Source organism: Ranitomeya imitator, chromosome 3 (assembly GCF_032444005.1).
Source record: "Ranitomeya imitator isolate aRanImi1 chromosome 3, aRanImi1.pri, whole genome shotgun sequence".
In the NCBI taxonomy this organism is placed as follows: domain Eukaryota; kingdom Metazoa; phylum Chordata; class Amphibia; order Anura; family Dendrobatidae; genus Ranitomeya; species Ranitomeya imitator.
Window position 1 is genome coordinate 487754502 of NC_091284.1, and position 27307 is coordinate 487781808.

A 27307-nucleotide genomic window follows, 5' to 3' on the forward strand; every position below is an offset into this window, starting at 1 on the left:
ATCCAGAGGAGTTCGGGGAGAATGTCCTATGGTCTGATGAAACCAAACTGGAACTGTTTGGTAGAAACACAACTTTGTCGTGTTTGGAGGAAAAAGAATACTGAGTTGCATCCATCAAACACCATACCTACTGTAAAGCATGGTGGCGGAAACATCATGCTTTGGGGCTGTTTCTCTGCAAAGGGGCCAGGACGACTGATCCGGGTACATGAAAGAATGAATGGGGCCATGTATCGTGAGATTTTGAGTGCAAACCTCCTTCCATCAGCAAGGGCATTGAAGATGAAACGTGGCTGGGTCTTTCAACATGACAATGATCCAAAGCACACCGCCAGGGCAACGAAGGAGTGGCTTCGTAAGAAGCATTTCAAGGTCCTGGAGTGGCCTAGCCAGTCTCCAGATCTCAACCCAATAGAAAACCTTTAGAGGGAGTTGAAAGTCCGTGTTGCCAAGCGAAAAGCCAAAAACATCACTGCTCTAGAGGAGATCTGCATGGAGGAATGGGCCAACATACCAACAACAGTGTGTGGCAACCTTGTGAAGACTTACAGAAAACGTTTGACTTCTGTCATTGCCAACTAAGGATATATTACAAAGTATTGAGATGAAACTTGGTTTCTGACCAAATACTTATTTTCCACCATAATATGCAAATAAAATGTTAAAAAAACAGACAATGTGATTTTCTGGATTTTTTTTTCTCAGTTTGTCTCCCATAGTTGAGGTCTACCTATGATGTAAATTACAGACGCCTCTCATCTTTTTAAGTGGTGGAACTTGCACTATTGCTGACTGACTAAATACTTTTTTGCCCCACTGTAAATCTTGGTCTCCTATGGAGATCACCCTTATACTTAGCTTCATAGGAGTACTAAGATGGCAAGTTTGGGGGCATCAGATGGCCCCAGGCTGCCATGGTAACCCATTGGTTCCCCTTGATCGATCGGGTCGTAGGGGGACAACGGTAGCTGGTGCACCCATGCACCGACTCTTGTTTTCTATTTAAACTTCACTATCAGAGATTGACAGAGGCATTCAAATGGTTAACCACAGTGGTCGGATCTCTAGACACACATTCCGGCTATGTCACCCAGAAAGCGTAAGACGTGAATGGATTGAGCCCAGCTCCTGAGCCTTCTCCACACACTACGATCTCCTGAAATCATGCATATGTATGTGATCTTGCAGTAAGGGGTTAATATTGCTTGAGTGATACCAGTTATAGCACCTTGGGCTAAAGCTGCAATAATTCCAGGTTCCCTTTTCCTTCGGCTATTTAATAGTTCGGTTGTTCTATAGAAGAGCACATAGGAGACAATTTGGGTTTTCTAAAGCTAAAAGTTTTCTTTGATCTTTAATAGAAAATAGTTTAATGTCTTCATGCCATTGTCATTGGAAAAATAACGTAACCAGAAGGTAAAGCAGGAGTTGTCAAGGAAACAGGTTATATATACTTAGATTGAAATCAAAGGGGAATATTCCAGCTTTCTTTCACATTTCCGTCGGTACGCGGCCGTCGCTAAGCGTCGGCGCGACAAACCGAAGTATGTTGTGAAAATTCGGCACAACATGGGCAGCGGATGCAGTTTTTCAACGCATCCGCTGCCCATTCTAAAGTCCCGGGGAGGAGGGGGCGGAGTTCCGGCCGCGCATGCACGGTAGGAAATGGCGAATGCGACGTACAAAAAAAGTTCCCTTGAATATTTTTTCGTGACGACGGTCTGCCAAATACCGACGCATCCAGTGCACGATGGATCCGACGTATTGCCATACGTCGCGATCCGTCGGCAATACAAGTCTATGGGAAAAAAACGCATCCTGCGGGCACATTTGCAGGATGCGTTTTTTTTTCCCAAAACGACGCATTGTGACGGAGGCCAAATGACGCAAGTGTGAAAGAGGCCTTAGTCACATAATGCGTGGCAGTCTTTCCATTCATTCACAAGTCATGCAAGCCTTTCCTCGTTAAATGGTCGTTGTTGTTTCAACAAACTGCTTAAATTAGTAGTATAAGGGAATACAAGAAACCTTGTAATGTATCTTATCAGAGAAATCTGGTTTTGTTTGTACTTTTGAGCTACGTCTTCTTCTGCATAAAGGGAACCTGTTGGAAATGTTAACCCCCAAATCATTTATATGACTGTGTAGGTCTTTAGAAGGTAAGCCAGTCAATCCCTTACTAAGTCTAAAGGATTTCTCAAGCAGTGAGAGATCACATTTTGAAGTTGTCTGGATGCGCATCCGGGTGTGACAATGCACTTCTAGCTTCTCAGCCACACACTATTTCCTACAAAGCTGTCATGGCTGACTGACAAGTTAGTATACCAGAGCAAACAACATGTCAACCCACCAGGCGATGGTTTTGCTACTTCGGAAATACAGTGCTGACCGAGAAGCTGGAAGTGCATCATGACACCCCAATGCACTTTCAGACAGAGCTTCACATCATGACTGCTCACAGTGATTAGGGTTTCATAAAATAATCAACTTGCTTACACAATCATATTAATGGTTTGAGGGAGCGAGGGGAAGGGAAGGGAGTTAAAGTTTAAGATAGGTTCTTTTAACTCACCATTCACTCTGAAAACCCACTTCAGCTTGGGTCAAAGGAAGATGGACTGCCATCACAGTGACATGTCATGTTATACCACCTATCATACGTTATGGAGAGGGGAAAGGGAAAGATGAGGAGCAGTCAGCACAGTAAAACAAACAGACTTTTACTTCTGTTTCAAGCATCTGTTATACCTCACAACAGTGCTGAATTCACAGCCACACAGCTCAGTACCACTGAATAATATCCTCCATGCTGCTATACAATGTCTTCCATGTTGTTGCTGCTTCTGAGCATGTGCTACACAGAAAAAAGAGCAGGAATCTGTCATGTGTGTACACTGTGTACGTGAAATATAACAGCAGTGAGTCCCCTCCCAGTATATCAGAGAAGACTGAAAATTAGGGCGAGGATAAACTGCTGAAAATGCAGAATGCAGGTCATATAATGGGCAGAAATAGTGTTATTCCTCATATACACTTACAACTTTTTATGAACAGTCACCTGAAATGATATATTTCACTGTAAACTGATTAAAAAAATACCGTTCTACTTTTATTTCATCCACTAGGTTGCAGCAGCGAGCACTTTACGAAAAGATCAGCCGGATACTTTGATTCTGCCCCCTTACTCCCAGCACCAAGCATCCTTAGGATTACAGCAGCAGATTACACCAAGGAGAACGAACAGTCTCTCAGAGACATGACGTGGACAATCACAGGTAATAAGCCTGCTAATCATCAGCAGATTACCGCTCGGAGCGCTTACTTTTCCCAATGTGGTAACAGATGGAGTCACACTACACAGGGAACTTGTGCTACTTCTGCAGAGAGAATCTGCAAAGAAATTCCATTTCGTGCTAATGGGAGAGGGATGGATCTGGGCCCACGGATGACCCTACGTGGACAGCGCTCTGCAGCAAGCCGTGCGTCTTGTCTCCTTATACATATGTCCTTTGTGTCACGTTTTCAACATCAAGGGTTAATGTTCAGTACTTGTATCACATGTAGAATCTAGAAGTGCATGGAGGAAGAACTAAAAACATCCAGTCTGCATCTTCTGGTACGCGAAACGACTCTACAAACGGTCTGACAACCTCAGCACGTGTCCACACTGGAGCATCTGTACCAGCAATCCCCGTTGGCGTCCTTAAACTCACAGCTGGGGGTGGATTCGCTCATTGGTTTGCCGGGAACCATCATTTCTGATTTCATGTATGTGCCCAGAACTGGTTGCAAGTTAGATATTACCAGATGGGAACTGCGCAGTCTAATTTACAGACAAACATATTATTATCCCCACTAATAATACAACTAGAAGTATAGTAATTGTGTTATTGATGGCAAGAAATATATAGGAATCTTATTCTATCTTAAAGAAAATGTGTTCATGTGATCCACACCCCATTCCCCCCACTGCTTATATGGGCCAGAGAGTCTTTAAGACATAAGGCAATCTGTTCCTATATGGAAGGAAAAAAACAATCTTTTATTCCTTATGCAAATGATGCTGAAATGCTCCGTGTGTGATCGGAGCCTATGCCTCCCCGCTCTATTTCCCACCGGGAGACAGAGGTGGTGCTCTGGTCAAGCCCTTATTTCAGTAATGGAGCATCAGATTGCTTAACTACATGCCCAAATGTGTAGTTTGGCGGACAGTGCTGACATTCACTTTAACATGGAATCGGCAAAACTTTGCTTAGTTATTCTTATAATATTACATTTCTTTAGGAATCTGAAATAAATGTAGAAAAATAGCTTTAAGGGTCTTTTCACTTTCAGAGAATATGGATACCTTTAAAGAAGCCCTCACATCAATCTTTGTATCCTCTTAATAAATTGCAATCATCCCATTTTATAGCACTGAATACTTACAATTGCTCACTTTGCCTTTCTACCCAGATAATTTTTCTCTTTTCTCTGCTCCATATAGAAACTGGAAGTCTCTTTTCCCTGCAGAAATCATTCCACTCAACTCTGGACACAGCTGCTCCCTCTTCTCTCCTGCCATGGACATTTCCAGTGACTCATGAGTCACAGAGGGAAAATTGACCTCCTGTTTCTACATAGAGCTTACAAGGATTTAGCGAATCAGGTTTTATTCACGTGAGGTCATAGACCTAAAGGAAAAGAGAAGAATTAACTGGGTAGAAAGGCAAAATGAGCAATTGTAGGTACACAATGCAATATAATATGATGACTGCAATATATTAACAGCATAAAACTTTTGATAGGAGGAGTAGGGCTTCTTTAATGGGTCAATCAAAAGTCAGTGGCTTAAATATTCTGAAATAAACTTGTCAAATGTAATCAATTTCCAACACTGCTCTCTGCTCTGGATATCATCCATAAAGGTCCAAGGCTTTTGCCAAACTCATTGCTAGAAGTTCCATCCTATCGTTCTTTCATGACAGGTCATGTATAGAGCAAGTGAAAAAATGCCAGCCATTAAGCCACACATTTCTCACATTAAGAGCATGCCTATTTGTGTCCATTGTCATTATGGGTCCATCTACCTCTAACTTCAATACAAGAGAGTCTCATTTATCTATACTGTCTTACGAGAGAAACTGCCCTTGTTGCCAACAGCAACCAATCGCAGCTCAGCTTTCTTGTTTTTCAACAGTTCTGGTAAAATAAAAGCTGCACTGAGATTGGTGGCTGTGGACAACAAGGGCAGTCTTTGGAGAATAGATAGGGGTATGTTCACACTGCCATTGACGGGCACACTGCTCCCGGCTTACTGCTTGGCGGGGAGTTGTGTGCTCCTGATGATTGCCAGTTTGTGACAGGTTTTAGGTGTTGGCCTATATTGTGGTTTCCCATACAAGTCCTACAGCATAGCTAGCTCTCTGCTCCTTGCATTGGAGAATGTCCACTTCTGATAAACTACAGAGGTGGCCGGTAACTTGGCAACAAGCCAGAACCGTAGAATTAAAACCCCTCAGTTTCTGAAGATAAGAATTAAATTGTAAAATTGTTGTTTTTTTTTAAGTTCCTTTAAGTCATCTCCAAATTTGAGATGTATGAGTGACAGATCTGAAAAAAAAAAAGGTTTTTTGTATTCCGTATGCATTATTTCCTACATGACCTCTGTCTTTTTTTTTTTCTGATTATTTTTTTTAACTGAATGGCACTAATGGTATTCAACCCATTACTTGCCAAATTAGAAATTTTCATTTTACGGATTTTTTTCAGAAAATGGCGTCCCGATATTCAATTAAAAATGACAATGACATGATTTCCTATTTTGAAAACATTCATTTTACAAACACAACACAAAAAATTGGACCTAATTATAAAAATTATAAAATCTTAGCCGCTTGAAGCAAAAGATTAGGCGTCCCCCCCAAAAAAGGACATTGGTAGATAATGGGTTAATGGATATTAAGACAAATTATATAATTTATCTCAATTCAAGAAATGTTCTAGGTATTGTGAATTTCAGCGTCTCAACTTCCCAGACCCTGCGGCTTCCCCTTTACTGTAGGTCCCTTTACACTTCACAGTGCAGCGATATGTTCGCTGGTGACAACACGACAAACATGAGTTTCTAGAATAAAATCGGAATATGTGACTAGTTTTCATTATGGGCCGCATACAGCATTGTACAGAATATTACCAAATCCCTAGATGTCTGTTTTTAAAATGGCTTCTCACTAAGGGAAGCATCAAAGCCGCCTTCCCGCACCTATTTTTCAGCATTTTTTTAATTTTTCGTAAAATGCATAAATTTCATGCATTTTTCATAGAATTTTTATAATACCACATTATACGCCAAGTCAATGGCGGACACAAACAAAAAAAGGGCCCCTGTGCAAGAACAGTATATGGGCCCTCCACAGACCAATACTTCTGGCTGTAACAGAAGCTGGAAAGGTGGAAATGGCCGCCCTTATCTCTTGAGTCGGCTGCACCTGTTGTACCAGTGATATGTCTGCCCCTGCGATTGCTGGACTCCTTGGAGAGTTGACACATTTCTGGCCCTGAAAACTCTCCCTGTGGCCACTTGATGGGAATCTGGCAGCAGTTTTGTGCTATGTAATCTGTGTGCAGCATGACATAGTGGCTGAGACACTGATTTCAGTGTTGTGTCACTCCATTAAGCTGTGTCCTGTTGTTTCAATCCAATGAGTGTTTTCTCAGCAGGAGATTATCACTGACGGGACTTATCTCTATGTGAAACCTGGTCGAATTCTGTCGCCTCCTTTGATAAGCAGCTCACTGCCAATAGACAATGTGCACAGGAAGCTGTAGTGGGGGCGGGGATAGCTTTCTCAGCTCTGCTGCATGCTATATCTAAAAACTCTGATTGTATCACAACTGCTGCACACAGTAAGCTAAGTGATATATTACTGGAATCAGGGTCTTTTTCCCCATTATTATGATGCTCTCAAATGAGGTAGGGAAAACCTGCTGACAGACTCCCTTTAAAAGCAGGCAGATCTGTACCTGAGGCAAGTCAGGGTTGTAGTCTAGAAAATGGGGCATTGCTACATGAAAAAAAATAGTAAAAAAATTACTTTAGGATAATTAAATAAAAAGTCTGCATTTAATCAGGAATTTTCATATGCATTCTAATAAGAAGCCATTGTAGCAGCCTGATCTTGCCAGATGTTCAAGGCTTATCATGTTAAGTTAATATGGCTCCATCTGGTGGCAGAGTGTGTAAATTACATGTGTCTCGAAAGTTGAAAATAATTGTTCAATTGCACTTTAAATACTTGACTACATTGATCCCTAAAATGAAGGAACAGAAGACCTCATTGCTGATCTCTTTGCAGACTGAAATAATATATTACCAGAGCAATTTGTGCATGCGGACAATTTGCTATAAAACTCAAAATAGTCATGCACAAGATCTACACAATCAGCAGGTGTGCTTATCCAATGTGCACAACTCCCAGGCGTGCTTTCATGCATGCTGTTTAATAAAATCCAACACGCACATCCCAGTCTGGAGGGACATGGCTGGTGTTCACAAAATCACGTAGCACACTAAATGTAATGGCATTACCTAGTTACAAAGATTCTTCATTTTTCTGAAGGGAAAAAGACACCATTTTTGTGGAGTTGAACGAAGATTTGTTTTTTGACACTTTTTTTCATGAAAAAACCCCGCAGTGTCCGGAATTGTTAGTCAATAAAAAATTATGAAATGCAACACACACAATGTCACAATTTTTTCAATTTCTGCACTTTAGCATGGAATTTTAAATGCAGCCTTCTAAAAGTATGGCATTAAACCGGTATATTCTGTAGAAGAGAAAAAAATGGCCTAAACAAGGCAAGTGCCAAACGTGAAGCAAAAAGTTAGTCCGTCCTCTGTCCTCCACTGTTCAATGCTTCAGCCAGTCCTGTGTGGCACAACTTTTTCTTGTACGAATCGAACAGAAAAGAAAACCTGCAGGTGACATCATGGCTCATAGTCATATCTACATATGATGTCATTTAACCTATGGAGCTACTAGTTCTCATTGAACAGACCAAGCTTGTTTTACTAGCTGGCAATGCTCTACGGAAAAAATCTTTGCAGGCCTGCCTCCTGACGAAGTAAGCCATCTGATACCAGCGAAACGGCCTCATCTCAGGACAGATTCAGCTGTTATTTTTGCTTCTCATTAGTACAAAGCAAGTTATTGATTGGCTGTTTGAGATGTCAAAGGCTCTGCATTAGATTCAGGCTTTTTTTATTGCTCCCCATTAGTACAAAACAGATTATTGATTGATTGGCTGAGATGTCTTACCCAAGAGATTTGTCAAAGGCTCTGCACTGATGAGTAGCAAAAAGCCCTGTTACATCTGTCTGGTTTCGCTGGAATGACAGTTTTCTTCCTTGTAAAAGAGAGCAATAAATGTCAAGCACCAAAGAGAAAACATCGGTCTCAGCATCTGGTACCATTAAAGGTGTTATCCAAGACATATATTGATTACTTATCCTTAGAATAGGCTAATAAGGGAGGACAACCCCCAAAGATGCACCTGCCGTGGCAGATAGATGTGAGCAGTGTACAGACCCGGAACAGCTGTCTCTTTACACTGCATAGTGGCCGTTCTTGGTTACTCAGTTCCTGTCTACTTAAAGGGATATTCCAGGAATTATTTATTGATGACCTATGTATCCATTAAATTATTGGTTTCCTTTCAGTCTGATACACAAGTTTCGTTGCATTTAGTATTCTTTTAGATTAAAGTGTCACTAGTATTACATGAAGTATTGAATGCAGCTTGTATTCATAGTAAATGAAATAAATGATACATAACACACATTAACAACCACGTGCCTAATATATGGACACGATACGTTGAAGTTCTGGACGCTAAACATTGATGTCTATTTTAATGGAGAAACCGAATAGTGACCCATCTCTGCAGAAACAAAGGATCGGATATATTGAAATCCAATGTACCTGATTATTTGAGGTTTGGGAGCCAGATATACACATAAAACTGTTGTCTGACTCAACCTAAATCACTAGGTATGGATGTTAGCAAGCATCAAAGATCGATCTACTCACAAAAATGGGCCCCATATTTTCCTGACATCTTTTATATCTGCACCTACGCCTGAAATCTGCCAAAGCACAACTCTTCTGTTCCTTCAAAGAGAATCTTATGTAAAAATTAAACAGTTATACGCTCACTTTTCGCTGATCCATGATTGTAAATGATCCCAGATATTCCTTATTAGACAGTAATATATTTGTACAGAAGATCATATATTAAAAGCCCGATTGTGAGTCATGCTGCATATGATTTATGTCACCTGTTTTGCGGGAGAAAAAGGAAGAAACATGCACTTTTTGATTTCTATATTTTGTATAACTTGTTATGTTGAGGTTTCTATGAATATAATTGTATGAAATACTGGATAAACGTAGTGTGCTGTACAGTTATTGTAATATTGAGATATTTCTATATAAAACTATACACCATCATAAGTGTGGACTAGTTATTCAATAGATTTTCCATTCCACTGATTTACTAGAGTAAAAAAGATAAGCATGTTTTTATGTAGGACGAGGACAACGTTAGATGGGGAATGAATATTATTACAAATCATCAGCATTATGTAACAAAGAATACTCAGTAACAAAATGGAGAAAAAATTATTTTATTTTATAGGATAAGTGTTAAAAAAACAACTAAAATTATTTCTTAAGATAAGCATGTGTAGCAGGATTTCTCTAGGCAATGGGCTCCTTACGTGTCCCTCAACCTAGGGTAACCCTAGGCTTTCCCTGTTCCCCAGAATACCCCTGAAGGTGGAAATGCTGGGGCCTCGTACCTTGCTATGCTCCTAAATGCAGGCTGAACTGTCTCCTTCCCCTCCCTGTGAGGTATTATTATTATTTATTTATATAGCACATTGATTCCATGGTGGTCTAAATGAGAATGGGTTTCATACAAATTACAGATAGAACTTACAGTAAGCAAACTAACAATGACAGACTGGTACAGTGGGGCGAGGACCCTGCCCTTGTGGGCTTACATTCTACAGGATGGTGGGGAAGGAGACAGTAGGTTGAAGGCTGCAGTACCTCTAATGGTGTTGAGGTGGCCTCGTGGTTATTGCAGGCTGTAGGCTTTCACGAAGAGATGGGTTTTCAAGTTCCGTCTGAAGGATCCGAATGTGGTGAATAATCGGATGTGTTGGGGCACAGAATTCCAGAGGATGGGGGATATTCGGGAGAAATCTTGGAGGCGGTTGTGTGAGGAACAAATAAGTGTGGAGGAGAGTAGGAGGAGGTCTTGGGAGGACCGGAGATGACGTGAGGGAAGATATCGGGAGACTAGTTCAGAGATATACGGAGGAGACAGGTTAAAGATGGCTTTGTAGATCAGTGTTAGTAGTTCTAGAAGTATGGGACAGACATGTATGCGATAGCACAAACGAGACAGACAGGGGGAAACAAACAGGGATAAAAGAAGCTACAATCATACAAATATACTCACAAAATAACAGAGTAGAAATCGACGGAACAGTAAGAGGGACTAACCAAATGGGAAGACAAGAATATACACACAAATGACTGCTACAAAATCAGACTACGCCTTCAACACCAAACTGGGTAGCTGTAAGCTATCACCAGCAGACAACAGAGGCAGCAGTGAGGTTTAAATAGAAGCATCTGCAGAGTGATAGGATGGGCTACCTAGCAAATGGAAAACACCAGCTGTAAGAAAGGAGAGGACGAAAGGCAAAGGGTAATCAGCATCCGGACAGCGACAGGATCTCCTGTGGCTCAGCGGATAGAGACGCCGACAGACAAGAACAGGACTGCCAGAATGAATCCTGAGGCATGACAGCATGGTGTTACATGAAATAAAAACATTCTTACATAGGGTAAAGCATGTGGATACATAGAGTTAATGGGGTATTACTTAAAATAAACATGATATTATATGTATTAAGGAGTGTGTTTCATAGGATAGACTTGGTGAAGATTATCACTCTGATTAAGCATGGTTACATAGAAAGGGAATTGTATTTCATAAGATAAGTATTGATTCATAGACTAAGAATTCTATTACATAGGATAATTATGAAGAGACATAGAGCAAGGTTATTACATAGGATAAGCATGTTGATACATACATTTATTACAATAATTGTATTATGGTATACAGGATAAAGATGAGAATACTTACAATAGGAAAGTATTCGCCATACATTGATTAGGGACCAGAGGTTCAATGTTCATCATACATTGATTAGGGTAGGGTATTGTCATGATAATATGTTTTTAGCTACATAGAATGAATAACAGGTATTATAATGAATGAACTTATTACATGTTTACTTTGTTACAGAAACCAAAAAAATAAAAATATATACAGTACAGACCATAGTTTTGATGCCTTCAGTGTGAATGTACAATTTTCAGTCATTAAAATACAGAAAAATCTTTAACCCCTTTCTGACATCGGACGTACTATCCCGTCGAGGTGGGGTGGGCCCCTATGACCACGGACGGGATAGTACGTCCAGCGCGATCGGCGGCGCTCACGGGGGGAGCGCGGCCGATCGCAGCCGGGTGTCAGCTGCCTATCGCAGCTGACATCCGGCACTATGTGCCAGGAGCGGTCACGGACCACCCCCGGCACATTAACCCCTGGCACACCGCGATCAAAGATGATCGCGATGTGCCGGCGGTGCAGGGAAGCATCGCGCAGGGAGGGGGCTCCCTGCGGGTTTCCCTGAGCCCCCCGCAGCAACGCGATGTGATCGCGTTGCTGCGAGGGTCTTACCTCCCTCCCTGCCTGCTCCAGACCCGGATCCAAGATGGCCACGGATCCGGGTCCTGCAGGGAGGGAGGTGGCTTCACAGAGCCTGCTCAGAGCAGGCACTGTGAAGGCTGTACTGCTCTAAGTGAGATCAGTGATCTGACAGAGTGCTGTGCACACTGTCAGATCACCGATCTGTGATGTCCCCCCCGGGACAAAGTAAAAAAGTTTAAAAAAAAAATTCCAAATGTGTAAAAAAAAAAAAAAAAATTCCTAAATAATGAAAAAAAAAAAATTCCCATAAATACATTTCTTTATCTAAATAAATAAAAAAAACAATAAAAGTACATATATTTAGTATCGCCGCGTCCGTAACGGCCCGACCTATAAAACTGGCCCACTAGTTAACCCCTTCAGTAAACACCGTAAGAAAAAAAAAAAACGAGGCAAAAAACATCGCTTTATTATCATACTGCCGAACAAAAAGTGGAATAACACGCGATCAAAAAGACAGATATAAATAAACATGGTACCGATGAAAGCGTCATCTTGTCCCGCAAAAAAAACGAGCCGCTATACAGCATCATCAGCAAAAAAATAAAAAAGTTATAGTCCTGAGAATAAAGCGATGCAAAAATAATTATTTTTTCTATAAAATAGTTTTTATCGTATGAAAGCGCCAAAACATAAAAAAATTATATAAATGAGGTGTCGCTGTAATCGTACTGACCCGAAGAATAAAACTGCTTTATCAATTTTACCAAACGCGGAACGGTATAAACGCCTCCCCCAAAAGAAATTCATGAATAGCTGGTTTTTGGTCATTCTGCCTCACAAAAATCGGAATAAAAAACTATCAAAAAATGTCACGTGCCCAAAAATATTACCAATAAAAACGTCAACTCGTCCCGCAAAAAACAAGACCTCACATGACTCTGTGGACCAAAATATGGAAAAATTATAGCTCTCAAAATGTGGTAATACAAAAAATATTTTTTGCAATAAAAAGCGTCTTTCAGTGTGTGACGGCTGCCAATCATAAAAATCCGCTAAAAGACCCACTATAAAAGTAAATCAAACCCCCCTTCATCACCCCCTTAGTTAGGGAAAAATTAAAAAAAATTATTTATTTCCATTTTCCCATTAGGGCTAGGGCTAGGGTTAGGGCTAGGGTTAGGGCTAGGGTTAGGGCTAGGGTTAGGGCTAGGGTTAGGGTTAGGGTTAGGGCTAGGGTTAGTGTTAGGGCTAGGGTTAGGGCTGGGGCTAGGGTTAGGGCTAGGGTTAGGGCTAGGGTTAGGGTTAGGGCTAGGGTTAGGGCTAGGGTTAGGGTTAGGGCTAGGGTTAGGGTTAGGGTTAGGGCTAGGGTTAGGGCTAGGGTTAGGGCTAGGGCTACAGTTTGGGTTGGGGCTAAAGTTACAGTTAGGGTTTAGATTACATTTACAGTTGGGAATAGGGTTGGGATTAGGGTTAGGGGTGTGTCAGGGTTAGAGGTGTGGTTAGGGTTATCGTTGGAATTAGGGTTAGGGGTGTGTTTGGATTAGGGTTTCAGTTATAATTGGGGGGTTTCCACTGTTTAGGCACATCAGGGGCTCTCCAAACGCAACATGGCGTCCGATCTCAATTCCAGCCAATTCTGCGTTGAAAAAGTAAAACAGTGCTCCTTCCCTTCCGAGCTCTCCCGTGTGCCCAAACAGGGGTTTACCCCAACATATGGGGTATCAGCGTACTCAGGACAAATAGGACAACAACTGTTGGGGTCCAATTTCTCCTGTTACCCTTGGGAAAATACAAAACTGGGGGCTAAAAAATAATTTTTGTGGGAAAAAAAAAAGATTTTTTATTTTTACGGCTCTGCGTTATAAACTGTAGTGAAACACTTGGGAGTTCAAAGTTCTCACAACACATCTAGATAAGTTCCCTGGGGGGTCTAGTTTCCAATATGGGGTCACTTGTGGGGGGTTTCTACTGTTTAGGTACATTAGGGGTTCTGCAAACGCAATGTGACGCCTGCAGACCATTCCATCCAAGTCTGCATTCCAAATGGCACTCCTTCCCTTCCGAGCCCTCCCATGCGCCCAAACGGTGGTTCCCCCCAACATATGGGGTATCAGCGTACTCAGGACAAATTGGACAACAGCTTTTGGGGTCGAATTTCTTCTCTTACCCTACTAAAAATACAAAACTGGGGGCTAAAAAATAATTTTGGGGGGAAAGATTTTTTTTTTAATTTTCACGGCTCTGCGTTACAAACTGTAGTGAAACACTTGGGGGTTCAAAGCTCTCACAACACATCTAGATGAGTTCCTTAGGGGGTCTAGTTTCCAGAATGGTGTCACTTGTGGGGGGTTTCTACTGTTTAGGTACATTAGGGGCTCTGCAAACGCAATGTGACACCAGCAGACCATTCCATCTAAGTCTGCATTCAAATGGCACTCCTTCCCTTCCGAGCCCTCCCATGCGCCCAAACAGTGGTTTCCCCCCACATATGGGGTATCAGCGCACTCAGGACAAATTGGACAACAAATTTTGGGGTCCAATTTCTCCTGTTACCCTCGGGAAAATACAAAACTGGGGGCTAAAAAATAATTTTTGTGGGAAAAAATTTGTTTTATTTTTACGGCTCTCCATTATAAACTTCTATGAAGCCCTTGGTGGGTCAAAGCGCTCAACACACATCTAGATAAGTTCCTTAGGGGGTCTACTTTCCAAAATGGTGTCACTTGTGAAAGGTTTCTACTATTTAGGTACATTAGGGGCTCTGCAAACGCAACATGGCGTCTCATCTCAATTCCTCAATATAAAAGTCTCGCACTCAACTTCAGTGTCATTGAGTATTCAATTTTTATTGGTGCAAGGTAGCACTGGATCCAGTGCTACCTTGCACCAATAAAAATTGAATACTCAATGACACTGAAGTTGAGTGCGAGACTTTTATATTGATTATTGATGGTTTGGGAACCTAGTCTCTGCACCACATATATAGCAGTGCACACGGTGTTTATTCATCTCAATTCCTGTCAATTTTGCATTGAAAAGTCAAACGGCGCTCCTTCCTTTCCGAGCTCTCCCATCCGCCCAAACAGTGGTTTACCCCCACATATGGGGTATCAGCGTACTCAGGACAAATTGTACAACAACTTTTGGGGTCCAATTTCTTCTCTTACCCTTGGGAAAATAAAAAATTGGGGGCGAAAATATAATTTTTGTGAAAAAATATGATTTTTTATTTTTAAGGTTCTGCATTATAAACGTCTGTGAAGCACTTGGTGGGTCAAAGTGCTCACCACACCTCTAGATAAGTTCCTTAGGGGGTCTACTTTCCAAAATGGTGTCACTTGTGGGGGGTTTCAATGTTTAGGCACATCAGTGGCTCTCCAAACGCAACATGGCGTCCCATCTCAATTCCTGTCAATTTTGCATTGAAAAGTCAAACGGCGCTCCTTCCCTTCCGAGCTCTCCCATCCGCCCAAACAGTGGTTTACCCCCACATATGGGGTATCAGCGTACTCAGGACAAATTGTACAACAACTTTTGGGGTCCAATTTCTTCTCTTACCCTTGGAAAAATAAAAAATTGGGGGCAAAAATATAATTTTTGTGAAAAAATATGATTTTTTATTTTTACGGTTCTACATTATAAACTTCTGTGAAGCACTTGGTGGGTTAAAGTGCTCACCACACCTCTAGATAAGTTCCTTAGGAGGTCTACTTTCCAAAATGGTGTCACTTGTGGGGGGTTACAATGTTTAGGCACATCAGGAGCTCTCCAAACGCAACATGGCGTCCCATCTCAATTCCAGTCAATTTTGCATTGAAAAGTCAAATGGCACTCCTTCGCTTCCGAGCTGTGCCATGCGCCCAAACAGTGGTTTACCCCCACATGTGGGGTATTGACGTTCTCAGGACAAATTGTACAACAATGTTTTGGGTCCATTTTCTCCTGTTACCCTTGGTAAAATAAAACAAATTGGAGCTGAATTAAATTTTTTGTGAAAAAAAGTTAAATGTTCATTTTTATTTAAACATTCAAAAAATTCCTGTGAAGTACCAGAAGGGTTAATAAACTTCTTGAATGTGCTTTTGAGCACCTTGAGGGGTGTAGTTTTTAGAATGATGTCACACTTGGGTATTTTCTATCATATAGACCCCTCAAAATGACTTCAAATGAGATGTGGTCCCTAAAAAAAAATGGTGTTGTAGAAATGAGAAATTGCTGGTCAACTTTTCATCCTTATAACTCCCTAACAAAAAAAAATTTTGGTTCCAAAATTGTGCTGATGTAAAGTAGACATGTGGGAAATGTTACTTATTAAGTATTTTGTGTGACATATCTCTGTGATTTAATTGCATAAAAATTCAAAGTTGGAAAATTTCGAAATTTTCGAAATTTTCGCCAAATTTCCATTTTTTTCACAAATAAATGCAGGTACTATCAAAGAATTTTTACCATTGTCATGATGTACAATATGTCACGAGAAAACAATGTCAGATTTACTGGGATCAGTTGAAGCGTTCCAGAGTTATAACCTCATAAAAGGACAGTGGTCAGAATTGTAAAAATTGGCCCGGTCATTAACGTGCAAACCACCCTTGGGGGTAAAGGGGTTAAATGAGAAGGTGTGTCCAAACTTTTGGTCTGTACTGTATATATATATATATATACTAGATTGTGGCCCGATTCTAACGCATCGGGTATTCTAGAATATGCATGTCCCCGTAGTATATGGACAATGATGATTCCAAAATTCGCGGCAGACTGTGCCCGTTGCTGATTGGTTCAAGGCAACCTTTATGACATCATCGTCGCCATGGCAACCATTATGACATCATCGTCGCTGTGCCCATCGCTGATTGGTCGAGGCAACCTTTATGACATCATTGTCGCCATGGCAACCATTATGACATCATCGTCGCTGTGCTCGTTGCTGATTGATCAGACGCGGGATGTCTATGTCCTTTATGACATCATCTTCGCTGTGCCCGTCGCTGATTGGTCGAGGCCTGGCGGCCTCGACCAATCAGAGAGGCGGGATTTCCAGGACAGACAGACAGACAGACAGACAGACAGAAAGACTGAGAGACGGAAAAACCCTTAGACAATTATATATATATATATATATATATATATATATATATATATATATATACATATATATATTATAGAACATGAAAAATATGCACGATTAAAATGAGATTATGAAAAAAGGCAGCTTGGTGGCTTTCCAAATATCTGTGTATTACGGATAAGTTCTGTTTATCAGTTATGTCCAGTTTTTTAAAAGCCTGAGCTGGATTCAACTGATGACAAAGTTGTGCTCCTTGTGCACTGCTCTGGCATCCATCTTTTCCGATCTGATTCTCATGCCAATCTTTCAGCAACTATTGATGCATCGGACATAGACATTTTGAATTGAATCAATTGGGAAAGGGACATACTTCTCACTTGTAGTTCCATGCTCCATGCTTGCCTTGGTTGACAATTGTATTAAAGTTACCTTTCAGGTATAATGGAGGGCCATTTTCAAGCCAATATCAAAACATCATACACCATATGACTTCATCCATTTTTATATCCAAGATGTGGCCAATTATGCTTCCAATCATCACAGCCAGTTACCATATTAACTAAAAAAAAGTGATACAAGAAATTAAAATGGATTAAAAATCATACAGCAATCATAAACATCTGTATGATCAAAATGGTCAGGTCCCTGTAATGTGGTACAAATATACAGAATAAATATTGGATATCGCATCCAAAAATCTGACCAAGGTAGTATTCATCTAAAATGTCCCTTGATGCATAACGAATTCATGAATTTTGCAAATGAATCATGTCACTGTTCAGCTTAGTCACACAGTGTTAGACTAGATATGCCACATATTTATTCTCATAATAATCCCTATTCAAACAAATCTTTATTGATAAACAGAACCCACAACTGGCTCACACCACAAAATTGACTAAATACACACGGAAAATTGTGCTCACGCATAAACACTTATTAAAAATGGGGTGTACTAGGTGTCCCTAGTGTGCTCACAGAACTCACACCTGCCTAACTGCGGAGGTTGGCACCCTAGGGGTGAGCATTGTGGCGCCCCCGCTCCTCGATGGCTGTCCCTAGGGACCCTATTGCACCCTACCGCCACAAGGGAGTCCCCCTACCCAAAATCTCAAGGTACCACTAGCAATAAACAAAGATATTTCCTGTGCTAAAGGAACCCTAGGCCCCAATACATTAAAAACAATAATATATGTAGAACACATAAGGCATATTCATGGCACCCTGGTGTCAATACACAAATAACCTCTTATATACACAGCACTTAATGTAAATAAATTAGTTCGATATACATCAGGTTGACTTAACAAAAGGCTAAGATATTCCAACCATACTATCTCCTTTTTCTTTGAGACATCCTAAGATACAATTGCTAGTATCCCAGACAAAGTGCACGGGCAATTAAATTAATATGCCCCTTAACTACATAGATTTCTCCGGCCACCCTGGTTTTAATGTCCCACAAATTGAGCACAGTTCACACATCAGATAAGGAACCAATAGGTTTTTCATAGACACATCAATTATATCTGAACACTTATCTTCCTTCACCCGCCATCTGCCAAGTAGATTTTCGACGCCTCAACGCGTTTTGCCCCATTGGGCTCATCAGGAGGCTTGATTTCAAGATGTCCTGTGTCCCGATGCGGTGTAATGGCTAGTACACCCCATTTTTAATAACTGTTTATGTGTGAACACAATTTTCCGTGTGTATTTAGTCAATTTTGTGGTGTGAACCAATTGTGGGTTCTGTTAATCAGTAAAGATTTGTTTGAATAGGGATTATTATGAGAATGATTTGAGACCCTGATTATATATTTATTTACTCTAAGTTTATGCCACATATCTACCCCCATGCCACATGGCTACATAGCTGTAGTAAAACAGGAACACATGAGCCATGCGCTGATACAGGTATACCTTGACGTTTGGTAGAGCGGCTTAGTATACATTTTTTACAAAAAAGGTATCAACCAAATACCCTGTTTTTTTCCATCTTGCTGTTCACTATAATTTTTTTGCAACAGAGTGTTTTTGGTTTTACTGTGCTTTTTTGTGTTTTCAAGTTTCTTGGTGGTGGGAACATGTCTCTACAGGCTTGTTCACTCTGCGTACGGCTCATGTGTCCCTGTTTTACATAATTGTTTTCTTGTGTCCACAAGACTGGGGAGGCCTCCACCCCTCTTTTTTGAGCTGTGAGCACAAGAGCTGTTCTATCCAGCGTGTCCACATTGGACATTTCCTCTCTGAACCCTGTACAGATGACCAGGTTTTTAAATACATCAGATAGGGTTTACATACATCAGTTAGGACTGCTCTGATACGGGTATACCTTGACGTTTGGTAGAGCGGCTTAATATACATTTTTTGCAAAAAACGTATCAACCAAATACCCTTTTTTTTCCATCTTTTTACTAGCACTTGCTGTTCACTGTGATTTTTTTTTGCAACAGAGTGTTTTTGGTTTTACTGTGCTTTTTTGTGTTTTCAAGTTTCTTGGTGGTGGGAACATGTCTCTATGGGCTTGTTCACTGTGTGCGCAGCTCATGTGTTCCTGTTTTACATAATTGTTTTCTTGTGTCCACAAGACTGGGGAGGCCTCCACCCCTCTTTTTTGAGCCGTGAGCACAAGAGCTGTTCTATCCAGCGTGTCCACATTGGACGTTTCCTCTCTCAACCCTGCTCATACAGGTAGTGTACAGATGACTGCTGTGATACGGGTATACCTTGACGTTTGGTAGAGCGGCTTAAGTATACATTTTTTGCAAAAAACGTATCAACCAAATACCTTGTTTTTTCCATCTTTTTACTAGCAATTGCTGTTCACTGTGATTTTTTTTGCAACAGAGTGTTTTTGGTTTTACTGTGCTTTTTTGTGTTTTCAAAGCTGTAGTCAAGTTGTATATCTCCACATCGGTGACACGGTCTTAGAGCTCGTTCAGATGTCTGATTTTTTCACATACGAGAAAAATGGACTGATTATTCTGATCAGAGTATTGTCAGAGTGTGGTCTGAGTGTTATTAATTTTTCTCGTGTGTTGAAGAAAAAAAACTTCTCCATTCTGACGATCCGTAAAAATTTTACTGCACTCGGATGTCATCATAGTGCTGTCCGACGTTTTCACGGACCTAATGCCTTGCATTGCCGATGTTGATCCGACTGTTGGAACAAAATTGGGCATATGTCTCCATGGACATGTGAATGGCCCCATAGACTATCACAGATGCAAGTGATATCTTTGAAAAACACGGATCACACTCATACGTGAACATACGGTAACACGTGACTTGGCCCTTATAGATTGTTGTACTGCTGCCCCTAAATATTTTACTCCCCATCTTCCTAGCCTTGAGGCCAATGCATCTGCAGCATCACCACATCCACAAAAGACACATGGAAACCATGCAGACGCCCTCCCATTCTCTATAACATGTATAGCCAAGTACAAGAGGGAAGTGTGGTTCCCAACGTGTACCTATCCTCTCTAAAAAGATGTGCCACATGCGATGCATTTTTTACCAGTTGCATACATCCGCACATTACCTTTGTGACATACATAAGGAGATTCTCCTAACAATTGAACAGCATAAAAAAAATAAAGGGTTGGCTCACACATTGTGATCATATCATGGAAAATGTAGTAGTTTGTCCATGAATATGCAAAAAAGCACAAAAGAAATAGCAAGATTGCAAAATGATTACATTTTAGGATAGCCCCCCCACCCTGGATATTTACAGATTATTGTGTAACGTAGAAATATTAACTCATCTCCAGTTACCAACTTGATTATTCTCAGGATACAATTAGAAGACCTATATTTTATAGAATTTGATGGAAATGTTGGCATATTACATACCCAGGCATCTGATATCTCACGAGCTTCCAAAATCTACTGTTTGGAGACATATTATTGTTAGACTTTTCTTCCCACTTTATAATCCCATTTTGCTTGATTATGTATCTAAGAGACTCTTGCATTTCTGTCTCCTCATTAAAGTCACCCAGAGCGATTATAATCATCTTAATATTATTGCTTAATAGAGCACTGTGGAGTCCGACTTGCTGGTCATACAAAGAATCCAAAGCTTTCACGTGAGAACTAAGGATGACAATGAGCCTTCGACTTTTCTCTATATTTTCAGTAGATGAATATGCCACATCTGTTGAGAAACACATTCCTAGAATTAGTTGTTACAAAATCAACATCTGATATAGTTATAAGAATGAATCAACAATTGTTATTGATGGAAAGTGGATAACAGTCCTCTGCTTTAACAAACTTTTCTAACATCTATACACAGCAACTCTGTGTCAGAGACATTACTGACACTTAGAAATGGGTAATATGCACTAATGGATTTTCTCGGACATATCTTGGTGCAAAAAATTATGCTTGTGAGGACGCACATCCAGCTGAAATAGTCACTGGTGCCGCTGTGCCCCCCTCCACCTCCGGGTCCCGGTGCAGCTGCCCTGGTGATGCGTCTGCCCCTTGAACACCATTCTTTATGTCATCAACTAATGGCAGAAATTTGATATAGCTGAGAAAAGGATTCACAAGCTGTCACGATATGGTATGAAATATCATATAAGTAGTTTCTCTTGCTAGCAGGCTGTGGGCTAAAAAGCCCCCCCTTCCCTTTCACTCAGCCAAGAGCTGCTTTGCCAATGTACTGGGGGGAGTTTTATTGAAGAAAGGAATTTACGATCGCTTTGGAAGGCTCCAACTCTTCTCCAGCTATAACTGGATTAGAAATTTTGTAAGATATTAGGCAAACCATTTAAGATAAGAACACGAAAATATATATTCTTAATCTCCCTCGGTGGATCTACCCATCACTCTAAACACGGGCTTCTAACTCCATCTGGTAAAGAAGTAGGGATTTCTCTGTAAATATGTATCACAGATAGGACATATTTGATCTCATTAGAATGCCCACGTTAATCCAAGATGAATGCTGGGTTTGTTATGACTATGACATGTTTTGTAGCGAAGTTATAGAAAGTAGACAAATTTAAGGTTAAAATACTCAGAATGTAGAGAGAGGAGGGTCTGGATAAGCCAGCCTTTCTGTGATGTCACAGGCTGCAGGTTTTAATTTTCTGGCAGGATCCCAGCAGTCACCTCTTGTCTTTTTCCTGGAGAGCCCCGAGCACGTCCAATGAACTGAGACGTATGGAAGCTCCACTAGCCTGGTTGCCTGCAATGCTCTCAGAACATGTGAGTGTTATCTATTCTCATGTAATCCTTGTTTTTTTATAATTACCCTGTACATATTTGCAATTGTCTCATTTGTAACATCTTTGTAAAATATTTTGATAAAGCACTGCCTAAATTCTGTGGGGTATATTATTTAATACTAGTTCTTTCTCCATGCTCTAAAACGTACCCTAAGTCTCCTGAAGGGAAGTACGCTACTGTGTTGGGTTAGCTTCGGACCCGTTTAATCGAAGCTGGTGGCAGCACACGTTTTGTACTGGGTAGTTGGGTGTTGTTGTAGCGGCTGCGGCGTTGATAATTATTGTTCCTGCCTGAGTGGGAGTAGTTTATCGCGTCACTGCAGCGTGCCCAATAGCCAGTACATAGCAGGCAGCCTTTCTGGCGACTAATTACCCCAGGTGCAGTGCCTCATCTGACCTGGGAGTACGGGGGGCGCCAGAGAGCTGCAAGTCTTAAGTGGAACTGTAAGCGGGATATACATAAATCCCTGCAGTTCGTGGTATATTGAAGAGCAGTGGGATACCTAGAATAAGCCCCTGCTGTAAACTAAGAGGTCAATAGCCTTGTGTGTGTTTTTTCATCACAGTGTGGAGTGGAGGGATAACTAAGATAAGGCCCCCTGCACATGTGATAGCCGTCTGTTGGCCCAAAGTCACCCCGATCCGTGACGTAGGGGTAACGGTCACGGTGTGAATCGTGACACAAGCTTCTACTGAATGCACTATGAGCTGCCCAAACTCTGCATGCACAATGCCAAAATTAATGCTGTATAGTATTAAAGGGAATCTGTCAGCAGATATTTGCTATTTAATCTGAGAGAAGCATAATATAGGGCAAGTAAGCCTGATTACAAGGATGTGTCACTTATTAAGCTGTGTGTTGTAGTTTCAAAATAATCCGTGTTTTATCAGCAAGAGATTATCACTGCCTGACTATGTCTCTTGCGTAGACCAGTCTGGCTAATCTGTGAAACCCCGCCACCACCACTGATTGGCACCTTACTGACAATGTACAGAGGAAGCTGCCAATCGTGGGGTCTGGGCGGTGTTATACAGAGCTCAGCATTCTGACCATAGCTACATCTACAGCACAGCAGAGAAAACAGGGATTCTATTAAAACTAAACCAAGCAGTCCAGTAAGTGACACATCATTGGAATCAGGCACTCATGCCCTATAGCATGCTTTTTTCAGATTACATAGCAAAAACCTAGAGACAGATTCCCTTAAAGTATTACAACATTATCACACATCACAATCAGACCAATGAACTTAGTAAGCCTATGTTCCCGGGATGACATTTTGGTGAGTTTTTGATGTTGCAGATTTTCTGCATCCATTAAGTAAAATAGATTACTTGTATTTTTTCAAAAATACGCAGCTTATAACTCACCAAAAACTCATTGTGGGAATGTAGCCTAAGTAGGCAAGTATAGACAGAGTTTAGTCTCCTTCCAGGTTTAGCAGAGGTCATATAAAGCATTGGCACAGTTGGAATATCAGTGCAACAAAAATAACTAATTCAATCATTTTTCAAAGGAGCTCAATTTTCTTGCATGATCTTGTGATTTGTAAGGTGTAAATGTATCTGACCTTCTCCCGGAACTGTGTTCCTTCCTGGAAGAAAAAGGTCATATCCACATTTATGTTCCAAAACGTCAAGTAAGATGTTGTTGACAAAATATTCCACAGGATTATCCAATACTTGTTCATGACAACTTCTTGAATATATAACATATGCATCATAATCCTTCCCATCTGTAAAACAAAGCAGCCAAGTATGTGAATGTAGGGTGTGATGTAGTCTTTAAAACAAATGAACATTAGTAAAAAAAAGAAAAAGCCAAACACAATGTCAAAATGTTGAAGTGATAAGGTCAAGAATATGTAAAAATGTTTCCTCTTTGTATTTCCATGATCTCTCCCCAATTGTCCAAAGTTTCATCTTGTTTGTTTTTTCCTTAAGCCGTATCCGTCTACTGTGTGAATATATATGTAAAAATGAAATGAAAAAAAAGACTTACCATTTCTTGCTCTGTAACTCTTGAAAATGTCACGGAATAGTAGGACTAAATCAATTTTCAGGCGTGTGTTACATGTACACAATAAAAAACATAGAACTCCCAGGCAGACAAACGCGACAATAATGTTGTATGTGTTATTGAAAGCTATAAAATAGAAAATAAACCAGTAAATTTCAAGCATAAAAATTGGATCTACATACCTACAAAATAATATTAAAATAGCTATTATTTCTAAATTACATTTAGAAAATCTTTCCAAAATATATTTATTTAACTTACATCTACAAGAGTAGCTGTAAGTGACAAATAACTTAACTAGGTATGAATGTCATACCAAAGAGTTAATAGCCATTAACACAATCTAGCACACGGTCACAATATAAACGCCTTAAAAATTAGTGATCACATAGAACAACCACATGACTGCAGCCAGGTATATCATTCTCCTAAAAGCTCAGAGATAATATACTTTGATAATACAATTTGTACATCCAAAAATTAGTCCGGCGGTGAAGCTCAAACAACTCTTCCCAGCGCTGCTGCAGGTGATTGAGAGGTTTCTTCCTCTGAAGACAAAAGTGATAGACCTATCAATCACCAGGTGCAGAGCTTGATGAGCTAGCCATCGGTGGAGCTGGACTAGTCGTCTCTCCAGCAATGGCCCATACCTGGATCTTCAACGTATATTATCTCTCAAGATTCAGTTTGGGCAGCATGAAACGCCTGACAGGTTCCCTACTTACCCATAATTCATTCATGCCATAAAAAGGTTAATTTTCTTCTACAAAAGAAAACCCTACAGAAGAAATGATGCACATACACACTTCTTATAACACCTGGCACATTCCTTTGTCCCTCCCTGGGTGTCCAATATCGCTGGGATCAGCTGACAGTCAAATGTGTATTGGGGCCTCCCGCTGTGAAGGAGAGAATGGCTAATGAAATCAATTATTAAACCTTATATAAGCTAGTTCAGATATGGTGTAGCAAGATGGTGTCTATTTCCTGGAGCAGCACCCTGGAAGGAATGTGATGAAGGCACTGAACATTGGACATTGGATGAAGACACCATATATGGAAGTGAAGTTGGAATGGACCTATCAGACTGACATCATTACTATTCAGAAGTTGTGCAACATCCATTTCCTGTCTTAGCATAGTTATTTGTTTCAAGAATAAAAATTCAGTTGTGTGCTAGCCTACGCTGTAAGGAGCATATATCAGACTCTTGTGTCTGGTATCTCTCTTTTATGCGTGCACTTGGCTCATATTTAAGTCAGGAACAGACAATCATTTAGATCTCAATTTAAGAGGTCACCACCACACCTCCTCTCCCATGAGAAATGATGCCAGGGCAGATACATGTTGGGCAGTTTGAATTTTAGTGCCCGACCCTTTTGTTACTCAAAAGATAAGTCGGCGCTGAGCTGAATTTTACTGAATATATAAGTCAGTCCGGAGAGATAACTGATGGCTGAGTGAGCGCTCAGCCGTCAGCTATATTATGTGTATGGCAAGCGTTAGTTCTGCAAATCTGTGCCTTATTATCATCTACACATTATATAGATATGGCTACCCACATATTCTGTGTATTCTTATGCAAATTATGCAAATATCAGAACGCCTTTCACAGAGTACCTCCACTTTCTCTATAATTCAAACCTGACTGAGATAACAAATACTGACTGAAACTTGGCACACTTTTTCTAGTTTACATTTTTATTTCGGCTGTCTGTGAATATAACTAACACATCTGCAGGTTCCTCGGATCACTTCAGTTTCCATCTCCCAGTCAGTGTTGCCATAGTGTTGCAATACAGCAAAGCTGTGAGAGCTGCAGCAAATGTGTTTGTTATGAGACAAAATTCAATTCTACTGTTCTGTGTTAGTTACTTGTCTCACACTGATAACTCCCCCTTTATTTAAAATAAGCTCTGGAGGCAGATTCTCAGGGAGATCGGTGTCAGGCCCATAGTCCTGAACAGCTCATTTATATGTAAGAAAACATGGAATTCTCTGGAACAGGACATTGCATCTCAGATACCAAGGTATCATTTTATTCTGCTTCCTATGACCTACATGCCCATATAGACGGCTTAAGAGGGTTGATCCTACTGACAAATTTCCTTTGTCATGGTAAATAAAAAGCTTAAAATGTATAACAATAAATATATCCATCCGTGGTTAGGCTTTACTTAGCATATAAACAAGAGAAAGAAGATTATCTAGTATGAACTCAAGTTTAATCTGTATACATTAAATTTCCAAAAGTATGTGAACACCTGACGATTAGTCATGGGCAAACGTGCTGGGCACTGCTCGATACTCAATCGAGCATCGGGGTTCTTGATTGAGTAACAAGCCGTGCCGAGTATCGCGTAGTGCTTGGATCCCCGTAAGTCAATTATTTGAGCTGGCCACAGAGAAAGAGACGGAGAGAGAGAAATTCTTCCATTATGCTTGCTACTCAAGTCAAGCACGTCTGAGCATCTGATGTGCTCAATTCGAGCATTTCAGTGCTCGATCATCACTAATGACCATCACATCTGTGTGAGCTTGAAAGATATCCTATTACGAAACCATGAGTGTTTATTTAGAGTTTAGTAAGTAAATAACTTGGCACTCAACTTAGTGGATCGTGATAATAAAGAAAAATTATTTTATTACTTGAATAGCAGCCCAGCATAAACGTTTCGGTCAAACATTTAGACCTTCTTCAGTAAACTGCATCATAAATTTATAACAAAACATAATGTCAGAAAACAGAACAAAGAAAACAATAAGGTAAATCTCACAATTAGATATGTGATGGATAGGAGGGTAGGGGAGAGAGGTAGGGGTGAGGTAACATTTTTACATACCCGACTGCTGGTATAATGGTGAGTATAGGGCACTGATATATGTAGATAGGGTCCTATGGTAGGGTTTCTGCTGGACCTCTAAGATGGAAGCAAATATCCTAGGATAGCGAAAAGAGCTATGTGAAGGGATGTGTCGTGTAAAAGATAAATATAAGACAGGCATCAGTATACTAACCAAGTAGATGGAACGTGTACGTATTTTTCGTTCCAAATAGGCTTGTAAGATAACTAGCTGAAATGTAGTAAAAAGGTATACTGAAGTATCATGTGTAAAATAATAGGCCTCAACGTGAAGAAAAATGAGAGTTCTCACCTAGTATCAATAACTTTAATTGGTGCTGGAATAATGCCAAAA

The 27307-nt window shown here is 40.5% G+C and overlaps 1 protein-coding gene across 1 annotated transcript in view; it reads left to right on the forward strand.

Moving 5' to 3' along the window:
* NPAS2 (neuronal PAS domain protein 2) overlaps window positions 1-3381 on the forward strand; it is a 154524-nt gene extending 151143 nt beyond the window's left edge. Inside the window, exon 20 of the mRNA XM_069757586.1 lies at window positions 3126-3381. Within this exon, the coding sequence (XP_069613687.1) occupies window positions 3126-3260 (135 nt within the window). The 3' untranslated portion in view covers window positions 3261-3381. The remainder of the gene's footprint in view (window positions 1-3125) is intronic.
* Window positions 3382-27307: the final 23926 nt, after the last annotated feature.